At 51.8% G+C, this 17,655-nt stretch overlaps 2 protein-coding genes across 2 annotated transcripts in view; one reads left to right on the top strand and one right to left on the bottom strand.

Annotated features, from left to right (window-relative positions):
- Positions 1 to 6,694, top strand: part of PCNX2 (pecanex 2) — a 277,088-nt gene extending 270,394 nt beyond the window's left edge. The window contains exons 33-34 of the mRNA XM_007466993.1: positions 4,565 to 5,013; positions 6,533 to 6,694. Of these exons, the coding sequence (XP_007467055.1) occupies positions 4,565 to 5,013; positions 6,533 to 6,694 (611 nt within the window). The remainder of the gene's footprint in view (positions 1 to 4,564; positions 5,014 to 6,532) is intronic.
- A 3,672-nt stretch (positions 6,695 to 10,366) lies between these two features.
- Positions 10,367 to 17,655, bottom strand: part of NTPCR (nucleoside-triphosphatase, cancer-related) — a 36,364-nt gene continuing 29,075 nt past the window's right edge. The window contains exon 5 of the mRNA XM_007466992.1: positions 10,367 to 11,013. Coding sequence (XP_007467054.1) covers positions 10,945 to 11,013 — 69 coding nt within the window. The 3' untranslated portion in view covers positions 10,367 to 10,944. The remainder of the gene's footprint in view (positions 11,014 to 17,655) is intronic.

Below are 17,655 nucleotides of genomic sequence, written 5' to 3'. Positions count from 1 at the left end.
GGGGGCATGGCCACCTTTGGCTTGGTTCATTGCACGCACTCACTCCCTGGGGAAGTTCAAGGCCAGGACCCCTGTCCCTTCTCTCCACCTCCCTCGGTGGCAGCTAGAAACACGCCCCACCTGTGAGTAAGCACCACGTCGGAACCCCGGGACTTGGAGAACAAAGCCCAGGACGGGGTAAGCTTCCAGTGGGATCCCAGGCTGCATCCCTCAGCGCCCGATAATCGCAGGTGCGCACAAGTATCCGTGCTGCAGGCAAGAGGAGAGCTGCCCCCGCCCGGCTCAGGCCTCCGAAGCCTGGCAGGGGCCTCCACCCACAGGCCGCCGCCTCCTGAGCTGGTGCAGAGAGTGGGGATGGGGTGGGGGGACTCCCGTGCCCTGACAGGGCCAGGCGCAAAGCTGTCAGTTGCGGAAGAAGCCCTGAGTGCAGTAGCCCTTGTGACCCCAAGGACATCGGCCCCGGAAGGAGCCGCACATGGGGAGGGGGATGGCCCTGCCCGGCACCACCAAGGTACGCCTCGTACCTGCCACCAAGGACTCTTCCCAGATGACGCAGCCAGTGGTGAGATGCCCGAAGGCCCCTGGAAGAGTGAGGGTGGCCTGGGAAGCCACCCCCCGCTGCCGTTCCCAGCAGGACGGCATCGCCAGAGGCATCGCCACATCTGTGCTGTGCAGTTGCTGGGTTTCCTTCCAACCTCCGGCTTCTCTGGCCGCCTTCTCGCCCTCCCTCCAATTGAATCAAACCATGGTGCCCGCAGTTTCCAGAAAGCAAGCCAGGAGCCTGCTCAGCCGGCGCAGGGAAGTTAGAGGTCGGTCTCCAGTTCTGGGGGGGGATATTCCTGATCCCGTATCTTTGTACTCGACCTGGAAGACTCACCTTCCCAGCTCCCACCCCGTAGCTCGCCTCCCAGGCTACAGGGGAGGCCCAGGGCCTGGTCTGCAGGGGCACACAGGTGTGTGGGGGGGGTGTGGGTCTCAGTGTCTAGGTCAAGGCACTTTTGAAGCTTCTGAGATGGTTCCAATGGCCAAGGTTAAGAAACCCTTGGCCAAACCCAAACCGTCTGGGGCTGGCTCTGTTCCCAGTCAGGTTGAGGCAGCTCTGGGTTTCCGTGCGAGGTGAGTTTTGCAGGTTGGGTCGTTGTTTCCTGGTCAGTGTGCCGCGTGCCGAGCCGGTAGATGCGCCGATGCAGTCAGAGAGGAAGGGCGGAGGGTGGAGAGCACCGTGTGATGCCACGTAGGCAACCAGTGATGACCAGTGTGCTGTGCCCTGTGGGAGTCCCCGGGGCCGAGGTGAAGGACCTGACTTCCCGGGCAGGGCATGACAGAGAAGCCTAGCTACGCAGCAGTGATTGAGCCGCTCTCAAGGGTGAATGTGAACGAAATTCTAAGAACAGACTCTTGTTTTACTCACAGTGCCCAAGGCTCAGTGCCCTTAACTGGAGTCCCAACTGCTCCCTCCCTCCCTGGGTCCCTGCTTCAGTCCCCAGCCGAGTATCCCCGTCCTGGCCCTTGCCAGACTCCCAGAGAACTGCAATCCCAGGTGGGCACAGTGTGTGGATGCCCAGCACCTCATGCCTGACTCGCGGGCCCTCACGCCCACGGCCAGGAACTCACTGTGCAGCCCTAAGTGTGGCCTGACAACCTGCAGACTTCTTGCTGGAAGGGGACTCAGCCCACTGGTGGAGGCTGGTGGGCTGCTTGCTGAGAGCAGTTAGGAATTCGTAACTAATCTGAATCCCAAATTGGACAGGAAGGCTATCTCTTCTATTTTTTTTAATAGTTTAGTGTTTTATTTTGAAATTTTTTAAAGTACAGAAAAACTTCAAGAATAAGGCAATGAATACCTACATACATTTCATCTAGATTCAGTACTTAACATTTGATACATATAATTTCTCTCTTCTATCCTTTTCTAAGGATTTGCACCACCACCTTTCAGATAACAATCAAAGACAAAGGAATAGTGCTGGGATAATGAACAGGGGCGGGTAATTTACATGGAATTTTAACCCAGCTTCTAAGGAGGTTTTCCCTAGAAACACTCCTAATTTGATAATGAAGTAACTGGCAAACTAAGTTAAACTACAGAATAATAAGTAGCATAGATGTATTTAGCTTGGTTTCGTACTTGTTCCATTTGCAAAATTAACTTTGAAAAAATCAAGAGCGACAAAAAAAACCCCAAGAAAATCTGAAGCAGTGAAATCGGGGCAGAGGTTACCCCATCTTGCATGGAACACGGACCATTCCCCTTTGTTACTGGAATGAGCTAAGTTCCCCCACTAAGTACGGGTGGTCTCTCCAACATCAAAATCACTGTCTAGCGGATGAATGTGGACTATTCTGGGGCAGCAATCAGCGTTACAGTATAAATCACAAGCAGATGTTTGGCCTTGCCAAGCTCTGAATAAACTAACAAATCACCATCTCTGTTCTTAATTCTGATTCGTCAGGGTCCCTTTCTCCCTCTTTCTTCCTCTATAAGAGTAACATACTCAGCTCTTCAGTAGGGACCGTTCAGATGGGCCCCATCCCCTGGGGGGACCCCCATGCCAGGGAGCTGCCTGCACTCACCTGGGGAGCCTGATCCCAGTACCACTCTGTGAGCAGCATTGCGGGGGGGGGCACCCCGATTTCTCAGCAGACGGGCAGGAGGGAGCCAGGTGGGAGCCCCAGTGCCCTCTGGAAACGGGCCCCCACCACCACAGTGGGCACATGGCTGTAAGGTCAATGTGAGGCAGGAGGGCCCTTTCAGCCAGTCCGCCGCTGTGGGAGGGGCAGGGCTAGAGGGGACCCGGGGAATGTCCACAGTAGCATCTGTGCCCTAAGGAGTTATCTCGCAAAAGACGTGTTCCCATAGACAAACGTAAATATTTCAGAATCACCGGGTGCCCGGTTAATCACTTGGGCATTTGGGGTAAGGTAACATTCCTTGGGGGTACCCACCCTGCAGCCCCCTCTATTCTTACCCATTGAATGTAACTGTAGCCACTCCTGGAGACACGTCAGTAGGGCACTTGGTAGCACCGCGACGTCACCAGCTGCCCCCTTCAAAATAATATTTTATTTATTTTTATTTTTTTAAACTGAAGTGCAGTTGATTTACAAATGTGTTAATTTCTGTACAGCAAAGTGATTCGATTAAACATATATACATTCTTGTTCATATTCTTTTCTGTTACGGTTTATCAAAGGCTACTGAATATAGTTCTCTGTGCTTCCCAGTAGGACCTTGTGGTTAAAACAATATTTTAAAACTAGACCCTGGTGAGTACTGAGGCTTAAGTTAAGGAACTCAGCGTTCCAGCAATTCAAGGCGCGTCCACCCGCCTAGTCTCTAAAGCCGCAGAGGTAAGTCAGGCACAAGACAGGCACTTTAAGCCCGCCTTCCTCCAGAGATGTGCCAGGACCAAACCCTTGGGCAGTCCAGTCCCTTGTGTCCAAAATGGCCTTGTTTCTCTCTCTCTCTTTTTTTAGATTTAGGCCAGGGTGGATATATGTATATGTATAACTGATTCACTTTGCTGTACACCTGAAACTAATACAACATTGTAAATCAACTAGACTCCCGTAAAAAATAAAGGCCTCATCTCAGCAAGTCTCAGCACGAGCTGAGCCAGGAAGGACCCCTGAGGGGAGGGACAACTGGCCAAAGGGAGCTGGGAGCCCCTCCAGTCTACTGGGAGCCCTGACAGACGTGGGAACCCTGGCCGTGCACGCCCGAGTTGGGCCGGGGAGGGCTTCCTCTCAAAGACCTTGATCTTAAGGGAAAACTTTTCTAGAAAAAAAAGGCCACAGCATGTGGCTCAGCCCTTTTTTCCTCTTTCGAAGGCAACTAGACATGATGCAAACCTACATGCTTTCCCCTCATCACTGCTTACCAGAGGAGCCCGGGAACCCAGTCCTGAAGCAGGGACATGATGGGATTTGCCTGATGAGGCCACGTTATGGGTTTGCCCAGGACGGGCTCCCAGGGACGAGGGACTTCGGTGCGGAACCCAGGACAGGCCTGGACAAACCGGACGGGCCCGTCGCCCTGGCCTGTGGCCCACACCAACACCCCCGCCCCATCCTTCAGTTCTCAGGCCTCAGTGGAGCCCCGAGCTGGGCTCCCAACCCTCCATCCCAGCCCGGAAGGTGGGAGGCCGGCCTGCGTCCCTCGGGCCCCGCAGAGCAGCCCTCCTGCCTCAGCACGCAGACACTGACATGGGCAGCTGCCTGCCACGGCAAGCTGGTCTGTTCTGCTGTCTTTTTTTTTTAAATCCCCCTTTTTAGAAAGCTCTGGTTGACTAGATAAGTGACTTTTTGAATGCCCTTGCTTTTCCCTTCTTTCTCTTTAATTCCCACACTTATGTGTTGTTTTTTTAAATTAATTTATGGTTGCTTTACGATGTCGTGTTAATTTCAGGTGCACGGGCAAAGCGATTCAGTTATCCACATACATGTATCCGTTCTTTTTCAGATTCTTTTCCCACATGGGTTATTACAGACTACTGAGTAGCGTTCCCTGTGCTCTACAGTAGGTCCTTGTCGTTTACCTATTTTGCTCTGCTTTCCTTTAAAGGCAGGAGAAAAGGCAGGACTCAGTCCGTCCAGGCCCCCAGGGTCTTAAGCCAAACGCCGCCCATCCTGCGCTCGTCCGGCCCCATCGTGGACAGCCGCCCGGCCTTCCTGCAGACGTCCACGTCGGTCCACGAGCTGGCCCGGCGGCTCTCGGGCAGCCAGCTGTCCCCGTGCACCTCGGCGGCGTCCCTGCACTCCCAGCCCCCGCCCGCCCCCGCTGCCGGCCACCTGAGCGTCCGCGAGCGGGCCGAGGCCCTCATCAGGTCCAGCCTGGGCTCGTCCACCAGCTCCACCCTCAGCTTCCTCTTTGGCAAGAGGAGCTTCTCGAGCGTCCTGGTCATTTCCGGGCTGTCTGCCGCCGAGGGGGGTAACACCAGCGACACCCAGTCCTCCAGCAGTGTCAACATCACCCTGGGCCCCTCGGCCAGGACCACCAGCCAGCCCGCACGGGTGAGAGGCTCGGGGGGTGGGGGGCACTCCTGGCCGAGGAGCCCGGTCCCCCGGGCCTGCAGGCTCCCGTCACCTGCCCTGTAGGGTTCCCAGAGTAACAGACAGGCAACGAGACGGGAGCTGGACTGGCCGCGCTCGTAAGTGGACAGGATGCATCACACGTGTCCCGTAATGATAACGCCCAGGCAGGCGGTGGAGGGAGCTGGTGTCAGAGTCCCCTTCGCCCTGAACCCAGGATGTCGGGGTGCAGGGGGGTGGGGCACGTTCTCCACGGGTGCAGACAGAACCTTCTCTTTCCACATTCCTCTGGCTGAGGGAGAGGAAAGGACACACGTCAGCACTGCAGGCAGCTCACCATCAGTTCCGAGCCACCAGATTTTACAGTGGCTCCTGAGATGGCTTTCTACTTTTACGCAGTTAAATGTGAGAGAGTTTTGAGGACTTTGCCCAAATAAACGGTTCCTTATTGAGAATTCCAAGCTGGCTGGCGTTGGATGAATAACTGGGCTTCACAAGTTAAGTATGTAAGTAAACACCCAGCCGCTCTCTTCTGTACTGTGGTAGGGAGGGAGAAATCGGAGACGTTAAGGCAAAAGCAGGCATCAGGTTGGAGACTTCCACGCTCCGTTTGAACGTTCACACGCCGTCCTGCCCGCGGGGGGGCAGAGCCACAGGCTGCTGGCCTTCTGGTTCCGGGTGTGGGTATTTGGAGGTGGATGATGGGGGCTCTGCCCTTACCCTCTTCCCCAAGGGAGAAGCCCTACAGGCCGGCGCCTCCCCCCGCCCGCAGGAGAAGCCATACAGTGGCACTTCCAGCCACCTTGAAACCAGGCCGGCGTGCACCACCCTAAGAAGAGCCATGCCGTTGCAGAGATGGTGTGCTAGCCTTCAGGGCAGGGTTATGAGCATCCTGGAGCCCCGGTTACTTTAGGAGTTCAAGTTAGATAGCTAAACATAAACAAACTTCCCTTTTTTCATTTCCTCAGTAACGGTGCACAAAGTATCGCAGCTCTCTGCCACCCCCAATGTGTGTTTAAGACAGTCTGTGGATGCAGCTCTGGGATTCTGGCCAATTCTCTCTCCCACAGGGATGGCTGGGTCCTTGGGACCATGTGCAGCCACAAAAAAAAGGCCTTGGTATTACTGTTTGGCATCAAACCTGCAGGACTGAGCAGCTGTGCAGGACTCAATGTATATGAAGTGACATTGACCCAAACTCAGGAAATCCAGGCTCACAAGTGACCTCTTGCCCAAGGTCATGTTTCTCCAGGTTACCCGAGAAGAGGTCCCCGTGTGCAGAGGCGCCTCCCTCTGCCCGTGGCTCGGGCTGCATGCTCTGTCCTCAAAGACCCCCCGCCGCGCCGCCGCTTTGGTCCTCTGTAACTGGACCTGACTTTAGACTCTGACCCCAGGTTCCTGCCACACTGCTGGCTGGTACCTACAGCCGTGGGGTGGTCATCAGGGGAAGCAATCAGCTTTGCTGAGCCATCACTTGTTGCTTCTGTTTTCTCTTTGGAAGCACTTTTCCGAGCCATGCGAACCCACGGAGGCCACCGAGCAGGGGCTGCTTCGAGATCACCACGTGGCCGAGAACCTGCGGGTGATGTGCAGAAGGGCAAGCCAGGAGGACATGGGCCTAGACGACACGGCCTCCCAGCAGAGCGCTTCCGACGAGCAGTAGCTGAGCTCGGGCCGGAGAAGCCACGCCGTCGGGGGGGAACGCAAGCCCCCCCGCCCAGCTTCTCCCCTGCGCTCCCCAAACTAAACAGCGCAAAGAATGAGAGCCGGGAGATCCATCCTGTGGAAGATGAGTGCTGTGTACAAAACAGAATAACTTGATCTCAGGTTCTTGAAAAATATCTCACGTGACGAACACAAACCTTGACACCAGGCCTCCCTCCTGCTCTGGCACTCGCGGCCCCAGAGAGGCGGGACGCGGGAAGCACCCCTCCCAGAACTGGAAAATTCAAATAAAAGCCATGTTAACATCTTAAGACAACTCAAATAGAGCACGTAAATAACTCCTTCCGGTCCTGATGAAAATCAGACAGCTGCATGCTAAACAACTGGCATTTTGTATGTCACTGTTACTGTGAAAAAGAGGCGGACAGCAGTGCGTATCACACCATCAGCTGGTCCAATGCGCTGATGTCCAGTCTACATATAAACATCTCACTTCTTTATAATATTTATGCAGATGTTAAGTAAGTATAAACCAGTGACAGCTTTACTGCAAAAAATGTGATAGTGCATGCAGTCACGTCCAAAGCATCCTGTGAAAGGAGCTAACCATCCCCAGCAACGTGAGTGCAAAAGTCTAGTTGAGGCAGGTCACGGAAGGGCCACCTAGGAATGATGCTAACTGCAGCCACAGCAACATCCTGCAAGAAGCCAGGCCCCGTCTCGCCCAGTGCTCCTGTGTGCTTCCCAGGAATGCACGCCTGTTTCCAAGCCAAGCAATCCTTACCACGTCACAGGACATTTGCACATACCTTTGTTTTTGGAATTAAAATGTTTACAGTTATTGCTGTGTCCAGTTGTGTGAGTTCTGCTGAAACTGTTGTCACGTCTAAAAAAAAAAAACCAAAAACAACCAAAAAAATACCATATCCTTCACTGGAAGAATGACATTTAGGCAACTTCTTTTAAAAAAAAAAATTTTTTTGTATTGAAGTGTAGTTGATTTACAGTGGTGTGTTAGTTTCAGGTATACAGCAAAGTGAGTTATACATACATATATATTCTTTTTCAGATTCTTTTTTTTAATTGAAGTATAGCTGATTTATAATGCTGTAGGCAAATTCTGAGACAGCGTTTCTCATCTTAAGATTCCCATCAGGTAGAGCAGAAACCTGGCTTCTTTCTGATGTGAGGGAGGAGAAAGGGGTCGCAGAACGGAGTCCATGGAGAATATCATCCCTGACCTGGCGAACCATCACTTTTGGAAAGACCTAAATAGTTAGGGATACTCAATTTGGAAACAGTCACACAAATTTCTTAAAGGTACCTGGGGTTTGGAAGTGGAGGCAGAGGGGAGGGTATTGCAGAGAATTCCTTACCCCTTGGAAGTAGATGGTAATATTCTTTTTTTTTTATATATAAAATAAGAATTAGAAATTAATAACAATAGGTAGACTCCGCATAATTGGAGACACGGTGCACGATTCTCAAATCAGCAATTCCTGGAGGTGCACTCCTGCTTATTTCTGATGGATTTGCAGACGTCTGTCTAAAGAGAAGCTGATAGAACCTCACCGCAGTCCTCTAAGTCGGCTCAAGCAAACCTGGCTGGCAGTTCCCGAAATTCTTTTGGGCAACATTGCAGCCAAGCCCTCAGGGCTAAAGGGCAGCCTTGAGCTGTGAGCATGGCCTCCCCATATAGGGTGGCCACTTGAATCAGGTAAGACAATGACCCACGCCCAGCAGCATTCAGACTGGGCACTCCTCGGCCCTCCACAAGTAAGAAACACAGAGTCACCGCTTCCCCAGCAAGTGAGAGCTGCTCAAAGAACTGGGAGAGCAGTCTGCAGGGACAGCGCAATGCAGGTGAGAAGGCAGACACGACGCGGGTACTCCTGCCACCAGAGATTCGAGAGTTGCTTTTCCGACTGCTGGATTACTGCTCATCCCGCTTCTCTGGCAGCCTTTTGGGACGCAGCGGGAGAAGGAAAGGTGTAGTTTACCCACATCGGGGCCAGACTCCTCAGATAGGGATGCCACCCTCTGCGCTGTCTGTGGCAGTAAAGCCACCTGAGTGTACACTCTGAGTGTGTGCGCACGTAGACCCACGGGTGAGATCATGGCTGGATCCCCTCCAGGGTTCTTAATGGGCTGTCAACAACGCGGTCACGTGATTTTCTTCAACTGTTGCAAACAAATTTTATATTTACAACTCATGGGCTTGTTAATCTGATCTTCAGCGAGTCAACTGTTTATCAGAGCGTATTCCTTGCAAAATATTGTATTATGAGCCCCCATTTAGAGGAGATTTTCCCAAGGTGACATTTCTTGCTGGGGTTATTCACCTGTCTGCCAAGACAGAGCTAAAGAGTTATTTATTTTCTACATTTGGACACGGAACAAAACTGCTTCTCTAAAGGTAATATAAAAACTCTAGTGCTTGGTTTCGTATAAATCACGGGGCTAATCTGGCATTATTGATTTTAATTTCTGCCCTGTGTGTTAAAGCCACCTGCCTGGCAAGTCGTTTTCTAAAACCGCTTGGTGCACTGACCTCTCCTGGCCCATGAAACGGGCATCGCAAGGCCTGTTCCCCAAGCCCTCCTCTCAAGCCTGCTCCACTTTCCTACTGTTTTGTCCCAAGTCACAAGCACCTGCCATCAGCTGCCCCTACTCCCACGTGGTCTTCCCAGACACAGCATTCTACGAACACGAGACAGACGGAGAAGGAGGGGGGAGGCCCAGCCCACTTTCCTGGGCTACCACTGCTCCCCGCCCCGCACCTGACCACTTACGGCTTGACGGTGCCCCCTCTTCCTCAGCCACCACAGTCAGAGAGGTCACAGGTCGTGACATTAAAGGACCATCTCCCTGACACGTGCCGATTCAGAGAAGAAAAGAAACCATCTGGGGGACTTCCCTGGCGGTCCAGTGGTTAGGGGCCCAGGTTCGATCCCTGGTCAGGGAACTAAGATCCCACATGCCCCTCGGCTTGGCCAAAAAAAACCCATTTTTAAAAATACTGTGTGTGTCCTGCCCCTAGGTTCTTCAGAACCATCTTTTTTTTTTTTTTTTTAGATTCCATATATATGTTAGCATATGGTATTTGTTTTTCTGACTTGCTTCCTGCACTGTCCACTGCGTGAGGGCCCAGCTCATGGGGCACCTCGCTCCACAGATGCCCGGACTGGTCAGAGGTCACATTCAAGGGCGCACCCGGCATTAGCACCAGCTGGGTTTGTAGCTAAGGCTAAAAAAAATCCTGGTAATTCATAGGTCTTCACCAAAACTGGCCTAAAGACACTGAATTGGTTATCGTCATTGTGTACCATCAACCCCTGGGAGGGCAGCTGTTATCCTCTGTGAGCTCTGGGGCTTCAGTGGTCTGTCCCACGGGGCCCTGCCCAGGCTGCACCTTTTCTCTCTGCACCGTCTTCCCTGCAGCCCGGGCCCCGGCCCCGGGTGCTCCCCAGGGGATCACGAGGACCCCTGAGGGTGGTTTCCTTCAGGCTGTGGTGACGCCTTCCTTACAGGGCCCAGGAAGGTTTGCGAACTTGTCTAAATGAATGGGGCCAAAGTGCGGCTCTGATCTGATGCCCCGCTGGGTACCAAGTGCTACCAACATTTCTACAGACTGCTCGTCCCTCCCATGCAAGGACCCACATGCGTGCGATCATCACATCTACCTTTACTTTATTATGCAATACGCAAACAGATAAACAATAAGAGATGGGGAGGGGGAGGACCGAAAATGGCTTTTTTTGAAATACTGATTTTTTTAAAAAATCAAGTAACTGTTATCACTCTAAGTTGCGGGAGACTTCAGCTGCTCCTGGAGAGGGATTTAATTTTCCTGACATGCAAAACTGATTAGGCAGTGAACTCTTTTCTCCCCCTTTTCCCCTGAACACATTTATAAACTTCAATCAATGGGGGCAAATTCCAACTAATACTCCGAAAACCATTTCTCATTTCATAATTTACCCAAATCATATGCACAACTGCAAGAGGAAATAAACAGAAATCTCTCAGCATAAATAAGCCACAGTGGATTGTTAATCTTGTCAAGTCAATCCAGCACTAAGGCTAATTTGATCTTTTAAACATTTTATGGAAAACAGCTGTCAGGCTTTCTTTGGAAAAGCCTCCAAGGTTTCATAAACCCGAAGGCCAAAAACCTGGACAGGCAGGGAACTGAGGCTCCTCTCCAAGAGATATGTTCACGTGCAGAAAAGCCGTGACAAGTCGTCTTCACTTCCGGCCACTCTGCACACACGTCACGATCTCTGGCAGAAGGTGGTTTCTGTTTTCCTTGGTGACCTGTGGGAAGAAGCAAGAAAGCGGGCTTCAGAGTCCCTTTCTTTTCCTTCAATTACCTACTCTGCCAGGTAATATTCTAAAAGAAGAGCCTGAAAGGTGAGGTGTGTTTTAGAAAGTGTGACCCAGGTGAGGTACGACCAAGGGACGAAGCCCAGGTCCTCCAGAGTGCTCTGAAAACCGGGCTGGTGGACTCGAATCCCACCACCAGCTTCTGTGAAGCTGCGGCTCAAACAGTGAAAGTGGGTTTTGATGACGGAAGGATTTTTAACCGGAGAAGGGCTACAAATTGAACCCTGGGAGGGATGATGGGAATGCAGGCTGGGACGTGGTCCCTGAGCTCAGCCTGACCTGGACAGAAGGATGCCTGAGTGAAGCCGGGAGAACCTGTGCTTCAGGTGGGCACCGGCCCTCCAGGTGGGCCCACTGAGAGCGGCCCCACTGGCGCTGGGTCACACCCAGGATTCTGGGATGCTCTGAAGGTCAGTAATCTACTCACCTCTCCGTGAGCTTAGCAAATCTGCACGTTGCAAGAAACCTCCGACACCAGTCAACCCTGCATCTGAATGACAACGAAGCAGGAGCCCAGAGAAGGGCAGGGCTTTTCCTGAGCTCTCAGAGGTAGCGTGGGCGCAGTGCAGACTAGAACACAGGCCCTGCATCCCCATGTGCTACCTCTATAATCAACAGTTACAAAAACAAACAAAACTAACAGTTTATTCAAGCTCTCTCCGATGATCGGTTATATTTTTCTTTCTGTCACTACCACAGGCCCCTGGAGTACAGCTCGAGCATCCAGACGCCCCCAGGGAGCTGGGTGGGGGGCTGTGCCCCGAGCACGGGCAGAGCCGCCTCTCCTCCCGTCACCAGTGCCTTCCTCGGTGGCCCACACAACATCCAGCACACTCTGCTCGTGGGCAAGGTGCTGGGGATGGCGGGACTCAGACCAGGACCTTGACCTCACGGAGCCCGCAGACCAGACAGGGGGCAGACGTGGACAGCAGTGAGAGCAGGGTTGCAGAGGGTCCCTGAGAGAGTCTGGGAGGCACGGGGAGCCGGGGGACCGGGAAAGGCTTCCGCAGGCGGTTACGCCCAAGCTGCATCTGACAGGTGGACGCCGGGAGAAGGGCACTGGCAGAGAGAAGGGCTGAGCAGAGACACGCGGAGAGGAGGTGCGTGCGGCCGGAAGACCTTGAGCGGGTTCGGGGTGCGTGGTCCCCGAGAGGAGACGGGCCTGGTCCCGCAACAGGCCCTCCCCCCTCCGCGGGGGGCAGGGGCCCCGGCTCGGGAGGTGAACAGGCGTCTGGAGGAAATGTGCGGTGGACCTCACCGCCTGGGGCCCCTGCATCCCACATTCTTCTTGCAAGAGCGCAGTGCCTCTGCCGCGCCAGAGCTGCCCACGGCCCCGGGGACCTCCTGACCACCTGAGTCCCGAAAGGACGGAGCCAGGCGGCAGAGGCCGGGCCCCTGACGGTGGTGTCCGAGGACGCCGCCCACCGGACCCCGGGCAGCGCTGGCTCCACCGAAAGGAAGACCATCCGCCCCGTCTTCCCCTTGATGACAAACCGCCCATCTGCATGAGGCTTCATTGACGTTCTGGCTTACACTGGCCCGAGCCCGTTCTTGCGGAGAGCATCCGAGGGAGCCCCCGCCGTCGACAGAGGATCGGGGCGGCAGCGGCACGCAGGGAGGGCGGGAGGACACGCGGGCCCTCGGCCCCCGCCTCCACCCTGGCCTCACGAGGAGTCCCCGAGGCTCTGCCATCAGGGTCCCTGAGGGCTCACTGCGGGCCCAGAAGGGCCACCTCCTCTGATGGGGACATTTCATCACCCCCTTTACACACGTGAGAGAGAGGGTGAGATGCTGAGCTGGGAGAGGGGGAGAGAGAGGGACCCAAGAGGTAAGAACAGGGGCAACGGTGGCAGCGGGGGTGGGGGAGGAGGGGCCAGGCACCGCCCTGCTCCTTCGGACGTCCCCAAGGGGGCCCCGGCTCCGCCATCCAGCTCCAGAGGAGCTGCCGCTGGTGGATCTCAGGCACCAGAGGTCAGCAGGTCCGCACTGGACACTTCTCACGTCGTTCAAGTGTAAACCGAAGCCGGTGCGATGAGACACGTGAAGAAACAGGGTCAGCAGGCTGCTGGGAGGATTTCTTCCCCTGGGTCATCACTAAGGCTTCACTTCCAGTCTTTGAAGCCCTCAGCCCTCGGAAAGAATGGCTGGGGCGGGGGGATGAAGGGAAGTGAAGGGTGATGAGGTGGAAACCCCGCTACCCAAGACCCCGGTCCTGGGGGCAGGCTGTTCAGGTGGCCCAGCGGAGGCCTGCAGAGAAGCAGGATTTAACAGGCGGGAGGCTCGGAGATGATAAGAGAAGAGCCCCAGAGAGCACCGCCAAGCTGCAGGGCCACAGTTCCGCTGTAACGCAGGTGTCCTGCTGGAGCCCTGCCCACCGTCCCCCGGGAGCTGCGGGGCTGCAGCAGGGACAGGGTCCACCTGCCCCCAGCGCGCAGAGAACATCTCCAAGCCTTGCATAGAAAAGGAACAAACGATAAAAACTAGAAAAGACACATGCTGAGGATGACTTCTCACTAAAAACTGATGAACAGAATACTAATATTCTGCCGCCCTCTTGGATTTTTCTAAGATGATTTCTGAAGATTATGCAGTAAGATCTTTATGCAAAGCCGTTTACAGCGTTCTGTGACCACGTTCCTCGTCCAGCCAAGACAAACTCTCAGATGCGAGAACAAGCATAGCATCGTCTGGCAACTCAGGGGCGCTTCCCTTTCGGGAGAATTCTGGTCTACTTTTTATTCTACCCCCAGACTTTTGGGTGCAGAGAGCCCTTCCTGAGAGGTTAACGAGAAGAGGGCACTGGGGGCTGGGAGGGAAAAGGAGGTGAGGACGACCGCAGAAAGGACCCCGGCGTCCTCGCCCTCTCCTCCCACCGTGCCCTGCTCGGGGTTGCAGGAGGGGCCCGGCCTCGGGCCCCTAGAAAATTGGACCGCGAGTTCCAGGGTGACGGGGCTGTGTCACATTCCTCCTGCGTCTAGCACAGGGTGGGTGCTCCATCAATGCTTATCATAGTCTAAGCAGAGGAGGGTCTTTGAAATAAAGCTGAGCGGTTAAATACAGATTATGAAGACACTGGCCCATTAGGCATCTGAGTTGCTCTGAGCCTCCTGGGACCAGGGAAGGGCCTAAGACTGGCCTACCAGTCAACGACTTGGGCACCGTAACGATAGGAAGGCTGTGAACATATGGACAGAGGAACAGGCAGGGGAAAAAAATGCCTATTCATGTATACACTATGTGCAAGAAAGCAAAACAAAACCACATACATTTCCTTGAAACTGTGTGGGAAGTACCCTGACAAGTTTTAAATAAGCAGGGGATTGAAAAAAGAAATTAATTTGACACTGCTCATTATTATACGTTAACACATAACAAAAGTATTACTAGTCTCTCCATTTCATATTGTCTCCATTTCATTTTATTGAACCTAAACATAGGCTCATTCATGAATTCAAACCCTCTAACCCTACTTTCCCTTGAAGTTTAAAGGCTCTAAACCAAGAATTATTTTGCCAGTGGGGTTTTCGGGAGCCCAGTGCCCATGGGATGGGACTATGTTTCCATGGCAATGCCGCTTCTCTTGGGAGGCGGCAGGAGGGGCGCGATGGTTGTTTCCATGGCAACGCCACTTCTCTCGGGAGGAGGAAGGAGAGGTGATGGTTCTTTGTTTGGGTGTCCTGACTTCTGTGTGAGTGTACAGCATAGCTTTACTGAGCTATAATTCATATACCCAAAAATTCAACCTCGGGCAGAATTCGGTGGCTTTTAGTAGATTCCCAGTCGTGCAATCATCAGCACTATTTGGAGTATTTTCATCACGCCCTCCCCGCCCACCCCCAATCACCCTCACTCTCAATCCCTACACTCACTCCTTCCCCCCAGGTGTTGGCGACCACTAACCAATTTTTTTTGTCTATAGATTTGCCTATTCTGGACATTTCGTGCAGATGGAATCGTACAGTGTGGAATCCTCTGTGACAGGCTTCCTTCCCTTGGTGTCACATGACGTAAACTCCTCCACGTTGAACACACGTCACCACGTCATTCCCCCCAGTGACGCCCCATCGTGTGTGTACACCACATCTTGTTTGTTTGTTCATCAGTTGATGGACATTTGGGTTGTCACTTTTTGGCTGCTATGAACACCAGTGTACAAGTTTTTGTTTCAACACGTTTTCAATTCTTTTGGGTACACACTTAGAAGTGGAATTGCTGGGTTATAGGGTGATCCCACGTTTACCTTTTTGACGAACTGCTGCATTTTTACAGTCCCAGCAGCAGGGTATGAGGCCTCCAATTTCTCCACATCCTCACTGACACTATTTTCCATTTCTTTCCTTTAATTTCATTATAGCCATCCCAGCAATGTGCAGTGCTAGCTCACTGTGGTTTTGGTTTGCACTGCCCTAAACACTAATGGTGTTACAACATATTTTCATGTGCTTATCGACTATTTGCCTATCTTTGGAGAAACGTCTTTTCAGATTCTTTGCTCCTTTTTTAATTGGTTTATTTGTTGTTTTATTATTGAGTTGTAAGAGTTCTCTATGTATTCTGGGATACACGAAGTCCCTTATCAGATATATGATTCTTAAATAGTTTTTCCCATCCTGTGGGTTGTCATTTTACTTTCTTGACAGTGTCCTTTGGAAGCACAAAAATTTTAAATTTTGGTGAAGTTCACTTTATCTACTTTTCTCTCGTCACTTGTGCTTTTGGTGTTGGAACAAATAACTCTGCCTAACCCAAGTTTACAGAGATTTACTCCTATATTTTCTTCTAAGAGTTCTATAGTTTCATTCTTACATGTAGATCTATGGTCTGTTTTGAGTTAATTTTTGTGTCTGATGTGAGGTAAGGGTCCGGCTTCATTCTTTCGGATGTGGATGTCCAGTTTTCCAGCACCTTTTGCTGAAAAATAATTTTTTCTTCATTAACTTGTCCTGGCACTCTTGTTGAAAATCAGTTGATCGCAGATGCAAGGGTTTATTTTTGGACTTTCAACTCTATTCTGACAATCTACGTGTCTGTCCCTGTGCCAGCACCACACTGTCTTGATTCCTGTAGCTTTGCAGTAAGTTTTGAAATCAGGAAGTATGAGTCTTCCAACATTTTATGATTGTTTGAGCTGGGTCCTTTGAATTTCCATATGAATTTTAGGATTAGCTTGTTAATTTCTACAGAAAACCCTGCCTACTGACTTTTGACCTAAAGGTTGGCAGGTGTATGCTCATTCCTGTACCTACAGGAGTCCGTGACCCAGAAACAGCATCAAATTCCTGGTGAGATGAAAATGGTTTATACCCTGCTTGGTTAAAAAAAACCTGTGGCCAGGAAGAGTACGAGGAGGTCTAACAATTTCCAAATTGGAGGGAAGCTGGGACCTAGTTCCCATTTTTCTTGTGATCTTGCAATCCACGGGCAAAAACTAAAAGAAGAAAAACTGCTTTATGGACAAAAACAAGTTTAAGTGGCTCTGAATTCAGAACAGTAGAACAGATTTTAGTTACAGTAACATTTTTCTAAAGTAGAAAGACCAAGTACTTTCCAGGGATCTTAGATTTCAAATCATCTGAACCACCCCTACCCACGAAGGTAACACACATCAGGGCTACAGTAACGCTCAGGCTCGGGAGTCAACAGACTGAGGTCTGAATCCTGGCTGTGCCCCTACTAACCGAACAACCTCGGACAAGGCCTGCCAGGTCTCACTGATGACCACCAGGCTGCCGTGACGTCCCCGATGCACTGATGGACCTCAGCACCTCCCCCAGGTGCCCCAGGACTGGTGGCTACCCTGGCAGCTCAATCCCCGTTCCTGAGACTCCGGGCATCTCTCCTCTCTCCTGTCCCCTCAGGGGACAACATTCTCCAGCATCTTCATGAAGGGGAGATTTCACAGGAAATCAAGTGAAATATGCTTTGGAAATGCCACCAACATGACCAAACTCACATTTTTTTGTTAGAAGCGACAGGCAGGGAGAGACATATTTTTTCACGTTGTGAGTCAGAGAAGGATGAAAGCAGTACGAGAGCTTCTGCTGGAATCTAGACCCGTGAAGGTCTTCACCTCTTGTCTCTGCAGCACTGACATTACCATTAAATGTTTTCTGACATGTGGTCTCCCATAACCTAATATTGAAATAAATTTAAAACAGTTTTCATTGGCTACACTTGGCATTAAACTACAGAAGAAATTAGGAAAACATTTAACCAAACTTCTGAGAGGGAAACATAATTTTTGGGAAGAGAAGCTTCAACGCCTGAACCTGCACCAGGATAGAAGTTTCTATATTACTGAATTCCACAGGTCCCTGTGGCCCTGGATTTTATTTTTTTAGTCTGCTCTTTCTTGGGCAATTTCTACTGTTTCACCCTCAGGTTCACTGATTCCATCCTCTGTCATCTCCATTCTGCTGGTGGGTCTACCCACGGACTTTGGCGTTCAGTTACTGAATTTTACATTCTAAAATGCTCACTTCACTCTTCCTTACAGCTTCTGTATCTTTGTTGAAACTTTCAATTTCTTGGCCGAGAATTTCTATTTTTCATTTGTTTCCAGTGGGTTTGTAA

The sequence above is a fragment of the Lipotes vexillifer genome, unplaced genomic scaffold (genome assembly GCF_000442215.2).
Source record: "Lipotes vexillifer unplaced genomic scaffold, Lipotes_vexillifer_v1.1 scaffold410, whole genome shotgun sequence".
NCBI classification, from domain to species: Eukaryota; Metazoa; Chordata; class Mammalia; order Artiodactyla; family Lipotidae; genus Lipotes; species Lipotes vexillifer.
The sequence above is the reverse complement of the archived record's forward strand: the minus strand, read 5'-3'. Positions and strand labels throughout refer to the sequence as shown.